The sequence below is a fragment of the Channa argus genome, chromosome 11 (assembly GCF_033026475.1).
Source record: "Channa argus isolate prfri chromosome 11, Channa argus male v1.0, whole genome shotgun sequence".
NCBI classification, from domain to species: domain Eukaryota; kingdom Metazoa; phylum Chordata; class Actinopteri; order Anabantiformes; family Channidae; genus Channa; species Channa argus.
In genome coordinates, this window is record NC_090207.1 from 17,677,132 (window position 1) to 17,696,995 (window position 19,864).

Consider the following 19,864-nt stretch of genomic DNA (forward strand, 5'->3'; position numbering starts at 1 on the left):
GTACGCTGAAGGTGAGACAGCTTTCCTTAAATAAATAGCATCTGTGCAATAGTAATATTTATAATTTTATGAAATATAATATTAAACTTGAGGAAAAAGTTGCAGAGACATTACATCACAGGAAAGGCCATGTGTTTAATGAGTGATGCAAATGTATTGTCAGCTACTACGGTAACTGCATTGATAAGGGGATATGTCAGGATCAAAGCCAGCTTAGCAGAAGAAAATATTTGATTGATCAGGTGATGATATCTGTGGAAGACCTCTAAGCTGTAATGCTGTTCAGGCACCAGGTTAAAATTAAGTTCATAACCACAAACTAGACAGACGTTTTAAACAAAAGTTTTAAAGATTAAAGATTGTACTGTGTTTACCACCTGAACTTCTATCAGCACCTCCAGGATTTTCGATGCTATGGTTACTATACCATTTACAGTCGCAACAAAAAGTACTATTTGCTAGTTCCTGGTTTTCTCTATATAATGGTCATGAAATGTGATCTGATCTTCACCAAAGTCACAAATATGAAAAAACAAAATATTATTAATTCATTTATTTTTAGTATTTAGTACTTATTCTGTATTTTTATACTGAGTTAACTTTTAAAAACCTTGATACCTTGGAGTACTTCTGTAATGCTTAGTAAATACAGGCCCTGATCTTCACCAAAGTCACAAATATCAGTAAACACGATATTTCTAAAATGATAAAACACTAACAGTCATGACCTTTTATGTCTTTATTTTATGCCTTATTATGTCTTTATCTTTAAACTTACAATGTGGTGGTGGAAAAAGTGAAGCTAACATTAGGCCTCTGATGTCACTGAACATCCACTGGAGTCAGGTGTTACACCTTGTCTTATAAAGATACCTTAGAAAACCTACTGTACAATTGTTTGGCAAGAACCCACAGTACTACATGAATATGTGGCATAGAAAGAGAACAGCAGTATGAAGTATGATGCTTTGCTGCCTCTGGATTTGGACCACCTGCCACTGTGGAGTTTATCAAGGTATCCTACAGAATAAATTCAAAGTAACTGTCCACAATTGAATCTCAGAAGAAAATAGATGCAGAAGGACAATGAGACTAAACATTAAAGTAAATCTAGTAGAGATATATTTACCTTTTGGAGTGTCCCAGTCAGAGCTAAGACCTCGACCTAGTAGAGATGCTGTGGAATGATCTCAACAGAGCCGTTCACACCAGACATCCAAGAATGTGTCTAGGCTGAAGCAGTTCTGACAGGAAGAATGATCCAAAATTCCTCCTGAACATTGCACAGGTTTTACCCACAGGTACAATAGTTTGTTGCTGCTAAAGGTGGATCTACTAGTTATTAAAACACTGTTGCCATTACTTTTTTTTACCATCACTTTGTATGTTTAATGGGTGTGTTTTATCAGCTTAGAAATTTTGTGTTTAATGGTACGTGACTTTAGTGAAGATCAGATCACATTTCATGACCGATAATGCAGAAAACCAGGGAATTGCAAACAGAGCCATTACTTTTTCTTACAACTGTACTTGAGCCACCAAACAATTACCTGGGGGAAACCCTAAATATTGATATTCAACATTAAAAGGTAGAGGCAAAACAGAATAGTCTAACTGCAGCCACTCTGAACCCCATAGTTGTGGATTGATCATGACACATTCTCTAGCAGCAAAATCAGTGAAAACAGCTTGATGTTTCAGAGAGGAGTAATGGAAATTGAAAACTACAAATTATCATTTCTTTTTGCATCCATAAAAACTTTAATCTAATGTGAACTGTCTAATGGAAGTGGTTTTGCTAGAGGCATGACTGAGCATCTCTAAAATGCTTTTGTCTCTGTCTCTCTCTCCACTTCTGTTGCTCTCTTCCTCTGTCTGAGAGAGGATAAATTAGCGGAAGGAATTCAGAGGGAGGCTGCTTAGAGAAGGGTTTAAAAAAGCTTTGATCAGGACCCATGCCAGTAATCTGACAAATCCATAAGGGGAGCAACTGAAATCATGTTACTTTGTAAGAGGCTATGTTGCTTTGTCAAGTCACCATTTTCCAACCTGCCCTGGGGATAATGAACTAAAATATCTTATTTGTCATTTTACTAATTTTAGATTTTAAAACACTACATACATTCTGGATCTATCCTATACATGTTTGTGTGTGTGTGTGTGTGTGTGTGTGTGTGTGTGTGTGTGTGTGTGTGTGTGTGTGTGTGTGTGTGTGTGTGTGTGTGTGTGTGTGTGTGTGTGTATAGTCCACACAGAGTCCACAATCTTTGTAATACAATAAATAAAAAGCCTCTCAATTTAGTTCATGAACACCTTTTGGTGGTCTCCTACAGTTCGCTTCAAAAAAATATCTCTTGCGGAGAAAGAAAGGACTATGGATCTGTCATAATACTGCTCCTTCTCTTAAATCACACAGAGAAAAGAAGGCAGATAAATGTATCTGGAGACTGGTAAGATAAAAACAAGAGAAATAGGCAACAAACCAAAAGAGTCGATAAATGAAATCCCAATTACCTCCAGAATTTGATGAGGTCTAAAAAAAAATTTCTGACTTTCTTGTCTGCTTGGAATTTTCAAGATTACAAGAAAAATAAAGAGATCTTGCTAGTGTAGGATGTGGTATTTAATCTACAAAAACCTGTCAGCTCCTTTTTATTTTTAGCAATTCAAGCAGACAAAGGCAGACAGTGCAGGCAAACTCAGTAATAGGTCAAAGAAACTTTGCGGGCTGTAGCACAGAGAGTCATCTCGAATCAAACTGCAATGGTGAGCATGTTTAAGGCCACAATTCTCCACCATCAGGCATGTTTCCGTACACATGGTGGAATCACACCACACACAAGTATGATGTCTGTCAGATCAGTTGTAGTCATTACCTCAGCAAGGTAAGTGGAAAAATCATTTCCACAATAACAAAAGTTTGCCATGTGACCTTATCAGACCCCTTTCTCCTCTTTTGCTTCTCCATACCTTTTCATTCTCATGGCCAGAGTTCATTTTGCTCTTTCTATTCCCCAGCTTGAAAGGTTCACCATCCACATCATTGCTCTGAATGGTATCTACGGAAAAGATATCCTCAATTGGGGTTCAACAAAAAAAGGGCCACACCCCACTGTGTGTGAGAGACACAAGACAGATGCAAACACATAAAATGTGCCACTTTTATTTGTAACTCCTTACACCCGGAGACATCTCAAAATTATTTGTCTCCTCAACCCTCTCTCTTAAAGCTCTATCTGTATCATACCCTCGCTCGAAACACAATCACATAAAAATAGGTGCTTTTATCCTCCCTAAAGATGCTTTGTCTCCTCAGCACGTTCTCCCACTTTCTAACACCTCCCACCACACTTACTGCTTAAACAATTTCTCCGTGATACTTTAGGCAGTTTCCAAGCTACTGTTGCTACGGATGTCAGTCAACACACTTCACACACACACACATATACACACACCATTATAAACACACTCACAATATCGCATCCATAAAATAATGATCTTATATTTTCTACAGGTATGCCTGCGAAACATATAAGGCAGATTAAAATTTTGACGACTTAGCTGCTGTGGCATGTCAGCAGCGATAGAAAGTGAAATTGAAATCTAAGGTGTGGCATGACAGTTACTGAGAGGCAAATCTCTGATGATAGACGACCTTTTTGGCACCCTGGCTTTTTGTTTTGCTGCTGGTACTTCCTGGTTTATTTGGTGTTATGGTTACATTTTGAAACACCTGTCTCTGTCACCCCCCAGTTTTTCTAGCTGTAGAATTTCTGTTTAATTAGTAATAATGTATAAATAATATGCAATTAAAAAAAAAAACAGTTAGCATGTTAGCATCCATTGCCAATGGTTGATTAGCGTTATGACATTGAGGCAGCATCCTGATTTAAACCCAGTCCCATTCTATAAAGTTAGCGGAGCTGATTATATTATTATATTATAATATATATTATATATATATAATATATTATTTTGTTTGTGTGTGTATGAGCACTATCCTTGAATGCAACAAGGGTTTAGCATGTGTCTGTTTATACCACTGGCATTCATACATTCACCACCAGTGCTAATGAGATCTTAGTGCTGATATATTAAAATAGACCCTGTATAGATGACCACTCAACCCACCCCCTGATCAAGATCCAATTCTTGATCCTGATAATGACAAATTTGAAGAAACATAAACTATTTTAATGAAAGAATGTGAAGACTTTATGGAAATACCATAAGTGACTACACTTTTTATTGGTGTGGTCGTATGCAAACTATTATTAGAACTTCTTGAAAAATGCAGTCACCTCCTTCAAAACAATGAGTCTACTGAAACTAAAAGGCTATTTATCTATTCACAGTACCCACAGCCAACAGACTTACTGAGACAATAGTGTAAAAAAAAGATCCCAGCAAATGTTATTATCTGACAATATGTACTATTCATCTTTCCTGACACTTGGTTTTAGCACTATCTTGCACTGACTAGTGGCTTTCCCCCACATATATCATTAAACTCGCTTTTGATAATGAAAGATAATATCTAAAAAAACAAGTAATAAAAAGACAAAAGGGCCATGTCAAAGCGGCAAAATGCTCATGTAAGGCAGCCATTACATGTGTAATGATTTATTTCAATATATTATATAGCCCCAATTCACAACAAAGCCATCTCTAGGCACTTTACACGAATACAAAAATTTTGCATAAGAGCAGGGGAAACCTAACGACATGAGCCGTTCAACTTATACACCTGTCTTACATGGTAATGTTATATAGTCTTTGGATATGACCACAATGTAATTTTCTGCATGCTGTCAATGAGAAAGTCAAGAGAACTTTGTAATAAACATTTTGGCAAAGGTGGTACAGTATAACTCTTCAATTTAAACTCTGGAGCAGGTAAAAGACAGACCAAGTCCAAAATGTTAGGACAATGTGCAAAACACAAATAAAAACAGAATGCAATGATTTGCAATTCTCATCAACCCATATTTTAATCACAGTAGAACATAAAACACATATCAGATGTCGAAATTGAGAAATCCAATCGTTTCATGGAAAAAGTTTAGCTCATTTTGAATTTGATGGCAACAACACATCAAGTTGGAACAGGGTGATGTTTACCATTGTGTGCATCCCCTCTTCTTTTAACTACTGTTTATAAATGTCAGGGAAGTGAGGAGGCCAGTTGCTGGAGTTTTAGGAGAGGAATGTTGCCTCATTCTTATCTGATGCAGGATTCTAACTGCTCAACAGTCTTGTTGAGCCTTTGTTGCTGGATTTTTTTTTTTATGATGAACCAAATGTTTTCTATTGGTGAAAGGTCTGGACTGCAGGCAGGCCAGTTCAGCACCCAGACTCTTCTCATTTGAAGCCATGTTGTTGTGATGGATGCAGTCTGTGGTTTAGCATTGTCTTGCTGAAATATGCAGGACCTTCCCTGAAAGAGGCCCATGCCATAGGCACTCAGAGACCCCCATACCATCGGTGATGCAGGCTTTTGAACTGTTCACTAATAACATAATTGATGGTCCCTCTCCTCTTTAGTCTGTAGGACATGGCGTCCATAGTTTTTCCAAAAAAAAAAAAAAAAAATGTAAATTTTAAATCCATTTTGCCTCAGGCCTGTTTTTAATGCAGTGCCACCTGAGGGCCAGAAGATCACATGCATCCAGCTTTGACTTTCGGCCTTGTCCCCTTCACATAGAGATTCCTCCTGATTCTTCCTGAATCTTTTAAAGATATACTGTAGATGATGGGATCGCAATTTTACATTGAGGAAAATTGTTCTATAATTTTTGGACATAGTTTGTGTCTAAAAGGTAACTGCTGCCCATCTTTATATTCGAGAGGCTAATCCTCTCTAAAATGTTCATTTTGTACCGAGTCATGTTACTGACCTGTTGCCAATTAACCTAATTAGTTTCAAATGCTCCGCCATTTGTTTTTGATTTGCAGCAAATACTTTTGTCCCAACTTTAAAATGTGTTGCCACCAAATTCAAAATTAGCAAGTGTCCCATAAAAATGGTAAAATGCCTCAGTTTCAACATCTGATATGCTCTTTATGTTCTATTGTGAATAAAATATGGGTTGTGTCAGGATTTGTGTATGAGAACAGACCCCAGAATAGACACAGTGAGAGGAAATGTGGTTAAAGAGAACTTTAATCAGAGACACAAGGGAAAGAACAAAACTCAATGCAGAAGTTTGAAGACAGGTGTGTCAAAAGACTGTAAGGAACTAATAAGAATCTAGAAACTGGCACTAAGGAACTTAGCAAGGGTGAATCTGAATCAGAAAATGAACACAAAACATATCTATAGAAAATCCAACATGAAATTAGTGCAGTAAGACTAAAGTTTCAAAACAAATACCAAACCACATTTCAGATAATAACGTCAACTTAAAGTCAGAATCCGCATTTGAACACAAATACATAAACTAATAGCCTGGACAAGGCTGCAAACCAGAGCAAAGTGGTTGGAAGAAATTAAAAGCTTTCTTTAAAAAAAAACACCACGCAGGATATTAAGAGAGCTAACCAAAGATCATTCCAGGAGAGAGGAAAAAAGCTGACTTGGTTTTAGAAGGAAATAATACAAAATACAGAAAAAGCCCTGAATCTAGGAAAAACTAAACACAAAAACAGGACCAGAAATACTTTGTAACTAAGGAGGATAAACTTGAACCGGTCTGGGACAACTAACGCACTCTCAAAGTTGAGCATAGACAAAAGAACAGATGCAAACCAGATAAAACAGTAACTTAAGTAAGGTCAGGAACAGTTATTAAAAATAACCACGAGTGTGGATAAGACAGATCTAGAAACTACCAAACCTCAGATCAAATGATCTGGCAGGAACTTTTTTGGAATTTGGGTTGTAATAATGAGAGACAACTACAATATCTTAACTGAATACTTGATATGGAAAAGAGGTGTTTTTGTTAACATGAAATTACACATGAAATGTGTGTTCATCTGAGAAACATAAAAGAGAAAAAATAAGTCATATAATCAGATTATCCTATGGTAATCAATGAATTTTAACTGTCTGTGTAACCAGTGTTTACTCAGCTGAATTTTGTTTGTGAAAAATGCTCCACTCTTTAACTTAACTGTTAATGTACTGTAGCTACAGTACAGGAAATATAATAGAGTGATACATCTTCACTCTGGAGGATCTCAATTGATTTGAAAAAACTTCAATCGAGCAATTAACTCATTGAAAATAAAGGTGTCAGATTGAGTAAGATACTTCTTACTTAACAGTGTTAAGAAAGTATATATTGATAGTTATTAATGTCGATCAACATGAAACAATGATGACAATTTTGCCCATTTCTCCCAGTTATCCTTAGGTGCAGCACAAGCACAGTCAGAACTGGCAGCCCCTATGATGTGCACTCTTCTCACTATTCCCTCCCCACTGGTGACCCCATGTCAGCGGACCCCTCTGTCAAATTATTAGACAGTGATATGGCTGAATCTGAGCTTGTCCAGTAATAAGAGCTCTATGTTTGTTTATTTTTCTGTGTGTTTGTGTCACATTTATAGGATTCTGAAAATATCCTTTGCTGCCCTGATCAACATACTTTAATTTGCATCCAAAGCAACTACCTTTAGCTATCACATCATATGCAGTGTAAAAGCTGTCACTTGAATTTTGCTGTATTTAAATAAGACATTTCTTTTCATGTGTGTATTTGACTGTAATACGTTTTAGTTTTTTATTCTTCTGATAATTTCCATAGAAACACATTCAATTTGTTGTAAATTAATATAAGCAAAAGTAAGAAATATATAACAATTAAACGAGTATTAAATAGAATGGGATGAAACATTTTTTGCTACCAAGCAGCACATATTTTCCACTATAATCACAGTGCAACACTTTTAACTGTCTGAGCACTGATCATTGTTTCCAAAGCAAGCCCTCTAAAAATACAAATTTCTAAACGATGCCCCGTTTCCATAGGAACGGACACAACTTGCAACCTCTTTCCGACCTATGCCTCATAGAGTAATATCACACTTGGATTCATTGTAATAAGAATATGACACATGCATTCACACATTTTCAGTTTTGTTCCCCGAGGATAAAGGAAATCCGAAAAGCACAAATTGAATTTTCAAGAAAACACAATTTGGTCCCCTTGCACTGATGCAATGAAAAATCAATAGTCCTCACTAGACTGATACTAGAGAGCAGAGGTCAAATGAAGAGGTTGTTATGTTAATATACAGCATAATGAAATGGTGAGATATTGTTTGAGGGATCTACATCGACAATTCAGCAGCAACAATTAGTGTATCAGCCTGCATTTAAGTATTCTTGCCATAAAAAGAAATCAAGTTACACAGATTCACATTCACCCGACTCAAATTCCCACAATGCTTCACTTTTCTCCACCCATGGACTCTCAGATTACAAGAGCACAGTGACAAACTGATGACATAATCTTATCAGTAAAAGTGGGATATTTTGATATCTCTGCATTGCACACTGTGATAAAAAGGGGACACTTGTCCTATATGAACAAAAGAACACTGAACAAGTTTGTACTGCTTGCACCAGTTTCCTGTGAGAGAAATCAGCGCTGTCCATGAATGGCTGCTTTAAAGGGTTATGTTTTACTATGAGCGATGCAAAGGAATAAAGACGACCTGAGCATTAAGTTTCTTTCTACTCAGATCTTGCCTGCATGTTCTCTGTCACAATCCCTGTGGTAAAGCCCATACTTAGCGGCTGTAGCTCAGTTGATAAGGCAGTCTTCCACATACCACAGGGTCAGTGGTTTGATCCCTGCTCCTGGCTAAACGTCAAAGTGTCACTGGGCAAGACACTGAACCCCAAGTTGCTCCCGGTGGGTCAGGTGAGCACCTTGCATGGCAGCAACTGCCATCGGTGTGTGAGTGTGTGTGTGAATGGGAATCAAAATCTTAAAGCACTTTGGATAAAAGCACGATATAAGTTACCATTTAGGTCTGTAACCACTTTATGTTCTGCAAAATTGTTAATCCATAATAATACATCATAATATTATAGTTTTTTATTGGTAATAGAAAATCTGCATCTGAAAGTAACTAAAGCTTTCAAATAAACGTAGAATTTTAAATAGTCCAACATTGACATGGAGGAGTAAATAAATAACATAAAATGGTAACACTAGTGAAATGTACTTTGTACTACAAACCTCAAATTAAATACAGTGCTTGAGTAAATGCATTTTACTAATGCAAAACAAAAACATTTAAAATGATGCGTAGTTTGTGAAATAAAGCTTGTTAACACAAAATTGTCATATCACATTTTATTCAATATAGCAAACTTGTTAGACAACATCTGTTTTGTTTTTGTTTTTAGCTGCTTTTTTGTTCTTTCCAAAATCCTTTCTGCTGTTACACGCAGTTTTTAAGGATGGTTCACAAAAAATAGCTACCAGCAGGGGCCATGAATGATGCCATGAAAGTGATTAGTTAGAAAACTAAACAATGAGCTTTAATTCAACAGTTGATTAATAATGATCTGTAAGTTTAATAAGAACAGTCTTATTAGCATTGTCATAATGACAGTGCAGCATGTGTGTACAGGTGGTATACATTTGATTGATGGCACGTGTGGACAACTGGCTGTGTTTTAGTTTAAATAGCTTAAAACTTGAGGTAACTTTTAATTGGTTATTTTTCCTAACGAGCAAAATCCTAAGATGCACACAGTGAGCACCAATGAGCCTAATCAGAGCGACTAAAAACCACAGAGGAAAAGAGACAAATGCGTCATTGGAGCAATTGAATTCATTCTCTGGTGCCAGAGGTGATCACAGTGGGCAAAATGTCTGTTTTAAAAACTGCTGTGGTCCCACTGTGACATGAGATGAGGCTCATTGCAGACGAAAAGCATTGGGGTGTTTGTGTGAGCTGCAAGGCTTTGACACTACCATCATGCTTCAAATTGCCATATTCTCCAAGGGAGGGTGCTAATGACATTCTGGTTCAGACACACAGTGAAGCACACAAAACCCACACACAGACATAACACATGCACACCCACACTACTTAAACCTGTAAAACCTTTCTGTTTTGCTGTAAAAGGGACAGGGGATTTCTCTAGCTGTGCCTCCGTGATTCACAGATGGTTTGATGAACTGCAGGGCATTTACATGGCAAAGAGGAAAAGCAAACTGAAACAAACTGAGACACACACTTTATCACACACTTCTACAGATGCTCACGGATCACACACACAGTATGAAGAATATATTTGCCCTGGTTCAAAAACATTAACTTAAGATTAAATGATAAATATGATACGGCTAAAAGACAGCTTCTGTAGCCGACATGACATGGAATCCTCTAGGGACAAAATGTTTCCCTTCACTGTAGCTTTAAACTACTTTTACAGCTATATAACTGTGTTACAGTGAAATATCTTGTCTCACAAACAATTTTGATTTGCAACAAAGAGGAGTAATCAACAAGTTGTTGACAAATGTATTGGTCATTAGTCACAGCTGAAATAACTACAAATACATTTTTAGATTCACACACAAATGTTCTCCTATGTAGCAGAAAACTGCACTGTAGCACGTACCGTAAAGGAGAGAAGCAGTGCTTAAAAACTAGCAGCTTGAGAATGACAGAACACATCACAGTTACAGTAAGCATTGGAATTTGATTGGGTTTATTTTGCAGACATCAATCGCTTTTTAAAAACTGCATGGATCAGCTGTGCCAACCCTCTAGATGGGATCGGTACATCTCAGTGTAAAAAATAAGGGTAGAGAAGCTTCTCTTTTTGCTTCTCATTGAGCAGTGGCTGTTGCTGTTAAAATGTCAAACAGCAGCTTAGATCAGCGGTCGCGGTAACTTTACTTCTATGACAGAGGCCAAATTTAAAGTTGCTGAGTTTTCAGGTTTGTGTATTCTCTGCAAGTCGGTGGCAAAATAAACTTTCTGTAAACCAAAGAGTGTTTAGGAGTAAAAGGTGTCACCCTGCAACCCTGTGTGCACTTCTGCTCCTCCTTTCATCTGTTTACAGGACATTGTGGAGAAAGCGTTAAGATCGCTTCATTTTTCCTGTAAGGCTTCATAGATTCTCCAAGGTTGGAACTACTGGAGAAGTGCAAAAAGATAGATTTAGTGCAAATTGCTACACTTTATAATATTGATTTTTGAAGTCACTAATAATTAAGACACTGACTGAGCGTGGAGCTATTGTATTACAGTTTCCTGCTTTAAATGAGCTTGTACGTCAGTACGGCTGTACCAGGCGTGGGCAAGGCAGAGGTTGATTCTCCAGCTGACACAAGCACCGGAGAGGATGTTGAGAGAGGTGAGCTGGGGAAAATCCTGTTTACTCTTCCTCGTCTCAATCCGTCTCCCTTTACTGCTTCTGGGTCCAAGGCTGATGCTCACCTAAAAATTCGGCTAGCTCGACTGCAGCTCGAGGCCCAGGAAAGAGCTCAGAAACGACAGGCTCAGTTAGAAGTTCAAAGGCTGCAAATCGAAGCAGATACAGTTCGCACTCTGCAGTTGGATCTTAAGACCCAATCAGCTGCACATTCAGTAGCTCCTGCGCCTGTTTCTGCTCCACCTACATTTGATGTGAGTAAGCACATTTCCCTGTTCCCATCCTTTAGAGAATCAGAAGTGGATGCTTACTTTGCTGCATTTGAACATATATCTGTAGCTTTGCAGTGGCCAGAGGATGTTTGACTGCTACTGATTCAAAGCAAATTGCATGGTAAAGCACAGGAGATCGTTGCAGCACTCCCTTTTTTCTAGAATATGACAAACTAAAGACAGCAGTGCTGTGTGCTAATGAGCATGTGCCAGAGGCTTATCAACAGAAAATTAGGAATTTACGCAAATCTTCTCTTTGCCAGGACAAGGAAGACATGTTTATAAATGGTATCAGTCTTATAAAAATAACAGATAACAGAGTGGCCATTTTGCTGGATAAGTGTAAGAAATGTATACTTGAACACATTTTTACCTATTTGAATGAACAGAAAGTCCTCTGCTGCTTTTTTAGCAGGTGAATATATATTAACTTACAAGCCTGTATTTGTAACCACAACAGAGACCCAGAGCTCACCAAAGATCCAGGAGACCCGAGAGTTAAAACCAGACAACCCAAAATCAGAGGCAAGGGAATGCTTTTACTGTCACAAGCCTGGGCACATCATCACTAATTGCTTCACATTAAAGAAAAAATGGGACAGGCTAGAGACATTCAGTAAACCTACCCCTGGTTTTGTTAAAACGAAAACTAGACACAGGAATAATTTACACCTGCCCGATCCGTGTTATCACACATTCATTTTTGAGGCTCAGTGACACATGGTCGGTATCACATGAACGCTTGGTCTGGTCACTTAAGAGTCATTAAAACGTACCGCTCCATTTTGAAGTACTTTTTTTGTCCAGGGTTAAAGCAGGATGTTTATGCAACTACAGCAAATTTTGCCGTAGTTGTCATGTTTGCCAGTAACTGGCATCCTAACCAAATTATACCTAAAAGCAGCGTTACAGTCAACCCCAGTGATAGGTCAACCATATCATAGGATCATTATTGACTGTGTTGGACCCCTGTCACGAAGTCCGGCCACTTGTACTCGCTAAAAATTTCGTGAGCCACACCCTGCCTGGAGGCTATACCTCTGCAGAAAATGACAGCCCCTGCCGTTGACAATACACTAACAAAGTTTTTTCTACTTTTGGCTTGGGTAAGAGAGCCAGAGCGACCAAGGTTCCATTTCCTCTCCCGTGTGTTTCAACAGGAAATGGGAGAGTTACGTGTGCATCATGTGACCTCCATACCACCCTGAAAGCTCAAGGTGCACTTGAGCGTTACACTTGACATTAAAGAGCATGTTACAAAAGTATTGTTTTCAAACAGGTCGTAGCAGGGATGACGGCCTCTACAAGGATAATCAGACTGTGAGAGAGACACGTGGTAAATCAGAAGCTACTATCAAATGGCTTTTGAGCCTAGAGATTAAGTGTTAACATTGTTAGCTACTGATGGTCCCACTCTAGGTAAAAGTTTACAGGACCATGTAGACTTCATAGGAAACTAAGTGAAAGGGACTACATAATTTACACACCTGACCGCAAACCTAAGCAGCAAGTTTGCAACATTAATATGCTGCAGTTATATCATGCCAGGACATCCTCCCATGGTGCACTCACTAACTGTGAAACATTCTCCAGCCTCATATGATACGCTGATGGCTATTTTCAAAGATCCCGGTCTTTTGGCTTGGTTTCCTTAATAGAGCTGGCTTTTACGCCAAATGGCTCTTAATTTAGTATCATTTGAAGCCTTATATTTTAACCTAATTTAGCAATTATGAATGGTTTGTGTGTTGGTAAGCAATTTTTTTATTTGTGTTTTTATAGTTTTTTTTTTCTTTACCAAAAGTATTACAGTTACTCTTGTTACTGTATACGTGTCAGCCCCCTACCTTCTTTCACATAATGGTATGATCCTAATCTGTCCTGGCATCTGATTCGTCGCATTTGGTGCCCATTAAAATAAAGTCCCCACCCCTGTCTGCATGGATTCTCAGCAGAGCTGAGCAAGAGCAGATGGGGATTCCGCTCTTCCCAATGGGAGTCAGCTCTTCTCTTTCGCTACAAAGAATTGGCTCTTAGAGACAGCTCGTTTGCGAACAAAAAATCACTAGTATGCTATTAACAGTGCTGGGCATTGTAACAGATGTTTGAGAAGATGATGGGTTGCGTAGCTTGCCCATGGTGCATCAAACAGTTCGGTTGACTAACCTGAAAAATTGAAACTCTTTCCCTCTTGATCAACAAAATGATCTCATAGAGTTAGAGTCAGATTTCTCCACCATTCTTAATGACACTCCGGCTCGTACAAATATCACCAAAACATTGTATTGATGTTAAAAAATCAAGCCCCTAAGACAACATCCGTACAGGGCCAATATAAAAAAGGGAGCCCTTTTGAAATCTGAGACTGATTATCTTTTTCAGAATGGACTCAAGGTACAAAGCTGCAGTGCATGGAGTTTCCCATGTAATGGTAAATGGTAAATGGTCTGCACTTATATAGCGCTTTTCTACCTATTGGCACTCAAAGCGCTTTACACTGCTTCTTATTTACCCATTCACACTCACAATCACACACACACTCATACACCGATGGGGGAGCTGCTATGCAGCTGGCCAACACTCACCAGGAGCAACTAAGTTGGGGTTCAGTGTCTTGCTCAAGGACACTTCGACATGTGACCGGAGGAGCCGGGGATTGAACCAACAACTGTGAGATTGGTAGACAACCACTCTACCTTCCTGTGCCACAGTCGCCCACTGTCTGTTAGTGGAAAAGTCTAATGGATTGTCACACTGACTTTAAGAAGGTAAACACAGTCATGGTTCCTGATTACTATCCAGTTCCCCGAAAGGAGGACTGTGTCGACAATGTAGGTGATGCAAAGTTTGTGAGTAAGCTGGACTTGCTTAAGGGCTATTGGCAAATACCTTTAACAGTGCTTCGGAAGTTTCCACCTTTGTGGCCCAGAATTGTTTTCTAAAGTACTTGGGATATGCAACACCCCTGACACATTCCAACAACTCATGAACATAGTCTTAAACGGACTTAGTAACTGTACCGTGTACCTTGATGATGTAGTGGTATATTTCACTACTTGGAATGAGCAGGTCTGTTAGAAGAAAAGTCAAATGGATTGCCACGGTTCATCACTGACTTCACCAACATTCAATAAAACACATAACAAATATGTGGTTCCTATTAAACTTTCTAACTCAATCCCTACCTTCCTTTTACTCTCTGCCATTACAGCTTATGCAAAATGCTACACATATTTTTTAAAACAGTTCTGTCAGAAGAACCCTAAAAAATGTATTATGTTTAAAAATGGCATTAAGGATGTTTTCACTGTATTAGTGTATTTATGTCTAACGTCCTACCTTTTCTAACTTGATAATATCTGTAATCCATTCTCTGCTTGTTGAAGTATTGTCTTCAGTTCAATTATCAATATTTTATTTGGGACCATAAAGAGTGATAGGCACATTTAGACCCACAATAGACACGCAAGACACTGTGCTAAATATATGCAAGTCCCCCAGTACGGGTGTTAGTGCTGTGAGCTGAAAATCTATGTTGGTGTGGATCATTGCCTGTTCAGTTATGCTGAACCACAGCTCTTTGACTTTATTGTTGTCCCATGGCAGATGAATCAAAGATCCTTCTGCTGTATCACATTTTGAACATTTACAGTCATCCCTCATACCCATTCTGTGTAGCTGTGCCTGCGTGTAATATAATCTATTTAGCATTTAAAATTATCTAAAAATTTTTTTTTAGCATTTTTCGATACCATCCCAGGATGTCCCAGTGTAATAATTTCTCAAAGGATCAGACTCACATGACACAAGCATTCAGGGTACAGACACAACCTTAAATCCACAGTATTGAATTGTCTTTCCCATCACTCTCACTATCGGTCTTGGTGTCTAATTCTCCACATCTTTCATTCATTCAGCACTATCATTGATTATAGGATTTTCAAAGCGTCTGTAGAATAATTCTCAATCTCTCCCTTTCTCCTCCAATTTCTGTCCCTCACCCTGTCTCACTCATTCAGTCATTCACACAGGATCAGTCAGAAACTTAGTAACATACACACACCAACACAGACAGGCACACACACACACACCCCCCACACACACACACACAGATGTGGCCATTACAAACGACTAATGATTCGAAGTGTCTAATGATTTGAGACTTGCAGTTGTGTTTATCATACTATCACTCTGTGATTCACATCTAAGCAACACAAATCTCAGCAGACCAAGCTTTGGTTCTCTGTGCACATAAACACAAACACTCACACTTGTTATAATGTTATAAAATATAACATTTCAGTTTTTAAAAATTAACATGTTTACTTATTCTTTAACACATCTGTGAAAACAACTGGCTGACAACCCACTATCTCACAGTAAGTACTGCTTAAAAACATTTCCTCTGGGATTTTGTGAATCAGAATATGTGTGCAAAACAAAATAACACTGGTTACAGGGGCAAAACGGAAAAACCAGAAATGGATCTCATAGCTCCGATCGTGCATATCTCTGTGTCCCACACATCTTCTAGCTCAGATATCGCTGCCAAATATACAGATTGGCTAAACGTAATGGTCTATGAGCACCAGCCGCCACAATTTTGTTATTCTAACCTTGATCTCTTAACATCAGGGAAGTTAACAATCTAAAAATAGAGTGGATTGGACCCCAGATCCATCAAATCCACATCACAGAAAAGCTTTGTTGCTGCCACAATGACTAAGGGAAAATTGTAAAAGACATTAATCAGTGAGAACATGATAACAACCCTAGTGCAGATGCAGGGGACAAGCAAGAAGTTAAAAATGAAGTGAAATACCAGAAGAAAAGATTTGTATCATACTGTATATTAGAGTCACACATTCACAAAGTTTTGACAATAATTCTAATAACAGAATACCAAATTTTTAAGTGTATCTAGGGATCACCCAGTACCAGACTCAGTACAAGTACATTTTGATTTGAGTTGATTAGAGACACTGGACAGTTAATGCTGGTGCAAAAAGCAGGAGCAAAGATAAAGGCTGGGGACGCAATTGAAGACTAGTTAAGAAAGACTGGGCAGTTTAAACCTAAGCACGGTGTCTTTGACATTCTTGAACGAGCATACAACTGATGACTGGCTGGAGTGTGGGAAGAACTGGCAGACAAACTTGCAAATCCCGCAAGAACCCAAATTCTCGCTTGGTGTTGTGCCAAAGCAAACATGGCAGTAACTAGTAACTTGTACTTCAGCAGAGCAAAATGCACTGAAAAGAACAGAAATAAAACAAAAAGGCGAACAAAGCACAGATGGTGAAATCCTTGATTGAGAGAACACAGACTGTAGAGCTTAGAGAGGAAAATGCAGCTAACTCCGTTCAATGAAGCTTCATCTAAAGGTCTAGTCACTGTAGATCCCCCTCACTTATAGCTAATGTCATAAATAAATAAGAAATGTAAAATTATATAAGAACTTTAGCGGAGCTGAGTTTGCAGTCAACTTTTGTCCTCGTAACTTAATTAAAAATACATCTACTGTAGACATTTTTCCACATCTCCCCACCTGCTCAACCAGTCTGAGGTGCCGGTCCAAGCACGGTAGAAATTGGGGAGGGTTGCGTCAGGAAGGGCATTCGGCGTAAAAACTGTGCCAAATCAACAAGCGGACAATGATCCGCTGTGGCGAACCTGGGGAAGAGCCAAAAGGACAAAAAAAAAAGACTCTACACAAGGGCAGTATCGGACGTAACACTGGTTAAAATATGTTGCTTTCACAAGTTTTGTGAAAAGTACAAGAACAAGTACAGTATTTCTTTTCTGATCTTTCAGCTGTTTCAACTACTAATGTAAATGTGACTTTGCACCATGTACAAAAGCTGAATCCAAGTAATTTGAAGCTTCCCAACATTTAGCTGTTTAGATGATATTTACATAATGTTTCTTCATTACCAGCAAACAATTTTATATTTCCTTATATTGGCATCAGCTTTGTAGAGGCATAATGTTAAACAACATTTTACAGCAAACTGTCATTAGTTATTAGCCACTAAAACCATCTGGCAAACAAACACTGGTCTGCACTCTAGTACAAATACTGTGACTGTAAAATTGTAGTTGATCTATAAAAAATGTAAATATCTCGACTACTCAAACACTGCTCATTATCCTCTAGATTACCTTTGAACAGATAAACAACACACAATGTAGCTTATTTCATAGTTTAAACCACTGCCCCAGTTTTACCTTCTTAATTAAATATCTACAGGGGGTCAATTTACTCATTATATATATGGAGTACAGACACTAATATCACCAATAGTACATCAAGAGTACCATAATATTATGACGCAGTAATAGGTGACTAGCATTGATAACCTAGCACAAAGAACATGCTGAATAATCTGACATGTTTACAATAAAGAGTATGTTTATAAGAAATAAAAATATAACATTATGTTCAGAATACAGTATCTGGTTTCCAAGGTAACTGGTGATGGATCACTATTTAAAGCTAAAAACAGCTGCACAGAAGCAAAAACAGTATGTTATCATGGGTAATACTTGATGCCTTCAGGCACCACAAAGTGAATCATCTCCTGATGAATTATATGTTTAAATGCATTTAACTAACAGACAACTTATTCTCCCAAATTCTTTAACCTATTTAGACCTAATCCCTCACTGCTGCTCAACTCCCTCCCAGGCAAACTGGTATTGTGACACCAGCCTTTCCTGTCCCATTTCCTTCACAGCACCCAGGCCATTGATTAATCTTTGGGGGAACATGTAGAGGGGGGCTGTGTATCCTCCAAAGATCTTACCGGTGGCTGCTGAGAGTTGAGCACCCCCCTCTTGGTTGACCCCCCTCTGGAGCTCAGCCTCTTCCAGGACTCTGAGAAACGCCCCCTGGTGGTGGGACGACCTGGTCCAGATGTCCCAGACGCAACAGATGAATCATCCCGGGTGGAAAATGTCCGCTCCATTCGCAACTCCCGCCGCTCAGCCCACTTCTTTTTGGATGCCATTGGTGTTAGAAATCTGCTCCAAGCAATGTGGGAGAAGGAGCAGTCGGCTAAGTCAAGGAAGCTGTTCTTTGATTAAACTCGTGCTACAGGTGGCATCATCACTTCGTTCTTCACTGTGCTGCCTACTGAACTAGCCTGATTGCCTTGGCCTCTCGTCTTTTTATTTAAGTCCTCTTTTTCACTTCAAAAGACTGATCAACAGAAATTTCCGACTCCTTGCGCCCCGTTTATTTACTTTTTTCCTCTTTTGATCTCTTGATCAAAAGCCGTGGGGTAGCAGGTCGTTCAGTAACAGGGGTCTTTCAGCTGCACTCCTGTGCTCTTCTTGCCTGTAGTCTTCCTCTGGGGGGATGCTAGTCAGGTGGCGAAGAGGAGAGTAGAGGTGGTGAAGCAGAAGGTGCTGTCTTCACCCTGTTGCATGTGCTGTTACTGTGGCTTGGCTGTTGATGCAGTATTCCCTCTTCACACAGAGAGAGAGAGAGAGAGAGAGAGAGAGAGAGAGAGAGAGAGAGAGAGAGAGAGGGAAACAAGGCAAGGGTAACCGAGAGGGAGGGAAAGCAGAGGCGGTGGGGGGTGGAGGGGACGATATTAAGAGCCAGGTGAAATGGGCTTCAACGCAGGGAGAAAATAAACCAAAAATAAGAGGAGGAATGAGCAGATGACAGCAAGAAAGGTGGAGAATTGAAATAAAAGAGGTTACCAGACAAGGGAAACGAAGAGACAGGGAAGAGACTCTGGAGTGCAGGGTTCCTGTTGAGCAGAGCTGCTTTAAGCTGACTGAGAGGCACAGACACAGACACCCTGTTCAGTCAGTCACTCTCTCACTGTGAACGCTGTGCTTTGAATACCCGCAGCTACTAAACCTCCATCTCCTCCCTTTCCTCATCCTCTCACTCCCTGAACAATCATTCACAATCTTACTCTCCCCTTCTTTTCTATGCGGGGTACATGTCCCCCCTACTTTTTCTTCTTCTTCTTTGATGTACATGGTTCACAGTTGATGAGTTAAGCCACCAGAGCCTCTGTTGCAATAAAAAGAGCAAATGACAATACCAAATAAATGGAAGGTCTGATCATTGTCCCGCTGTTTCCAAGTCTTGTTCTTCTTTCACTCTGTCAGGTCTCAAAGTCTTCAGATGTGCCAAATAGTATGCAATGCTATGGAGTTGTGGAGTTGACAGAAGATGAAAAATTGAATAATCCCTTCAGGTGCAGCAGCGAGGAAAACACTT

The 19,864-nt window shown here is 39.0% G+C and overlaps 1 protein-coding gene across 9 annotated transcripts in view; it reads right to left on the reverse strand.

Moving 5' to 3' along the window:
- The window catches only part of trpm3 (transient receptor potential cation channel, subfamily M, member 3), a 136,527-nt gene extending 117,023 nt beyond the window's left edge, over positions 1-19,504 (reverse strand). For 4 of the 9 annotated variants that reach the window (XM_067520051.1, XM_067520039.1, XM_067520049.1 and 1 more), the window contains exon 1: positions 18,429-19,084. In XM_067520051.1, coding sequence (XP_067376152.1) covers positions 18,429-18,632 — 204 coding nt within the window. In that variant the 5' untranslated portion in view covers positions 18,633-19,084. Of the gene's footprint in view, positions 1-18,428 lie in introns of all 9 variants that reach the window. The other 5 variants (XM_067520042.1, XM_067520038.1, XM_067520040.1 and 2 more) reach the window with 4 other exon arrangements.
- Positions 19,505-19,864: the final 360 nt, after the last annotated feature.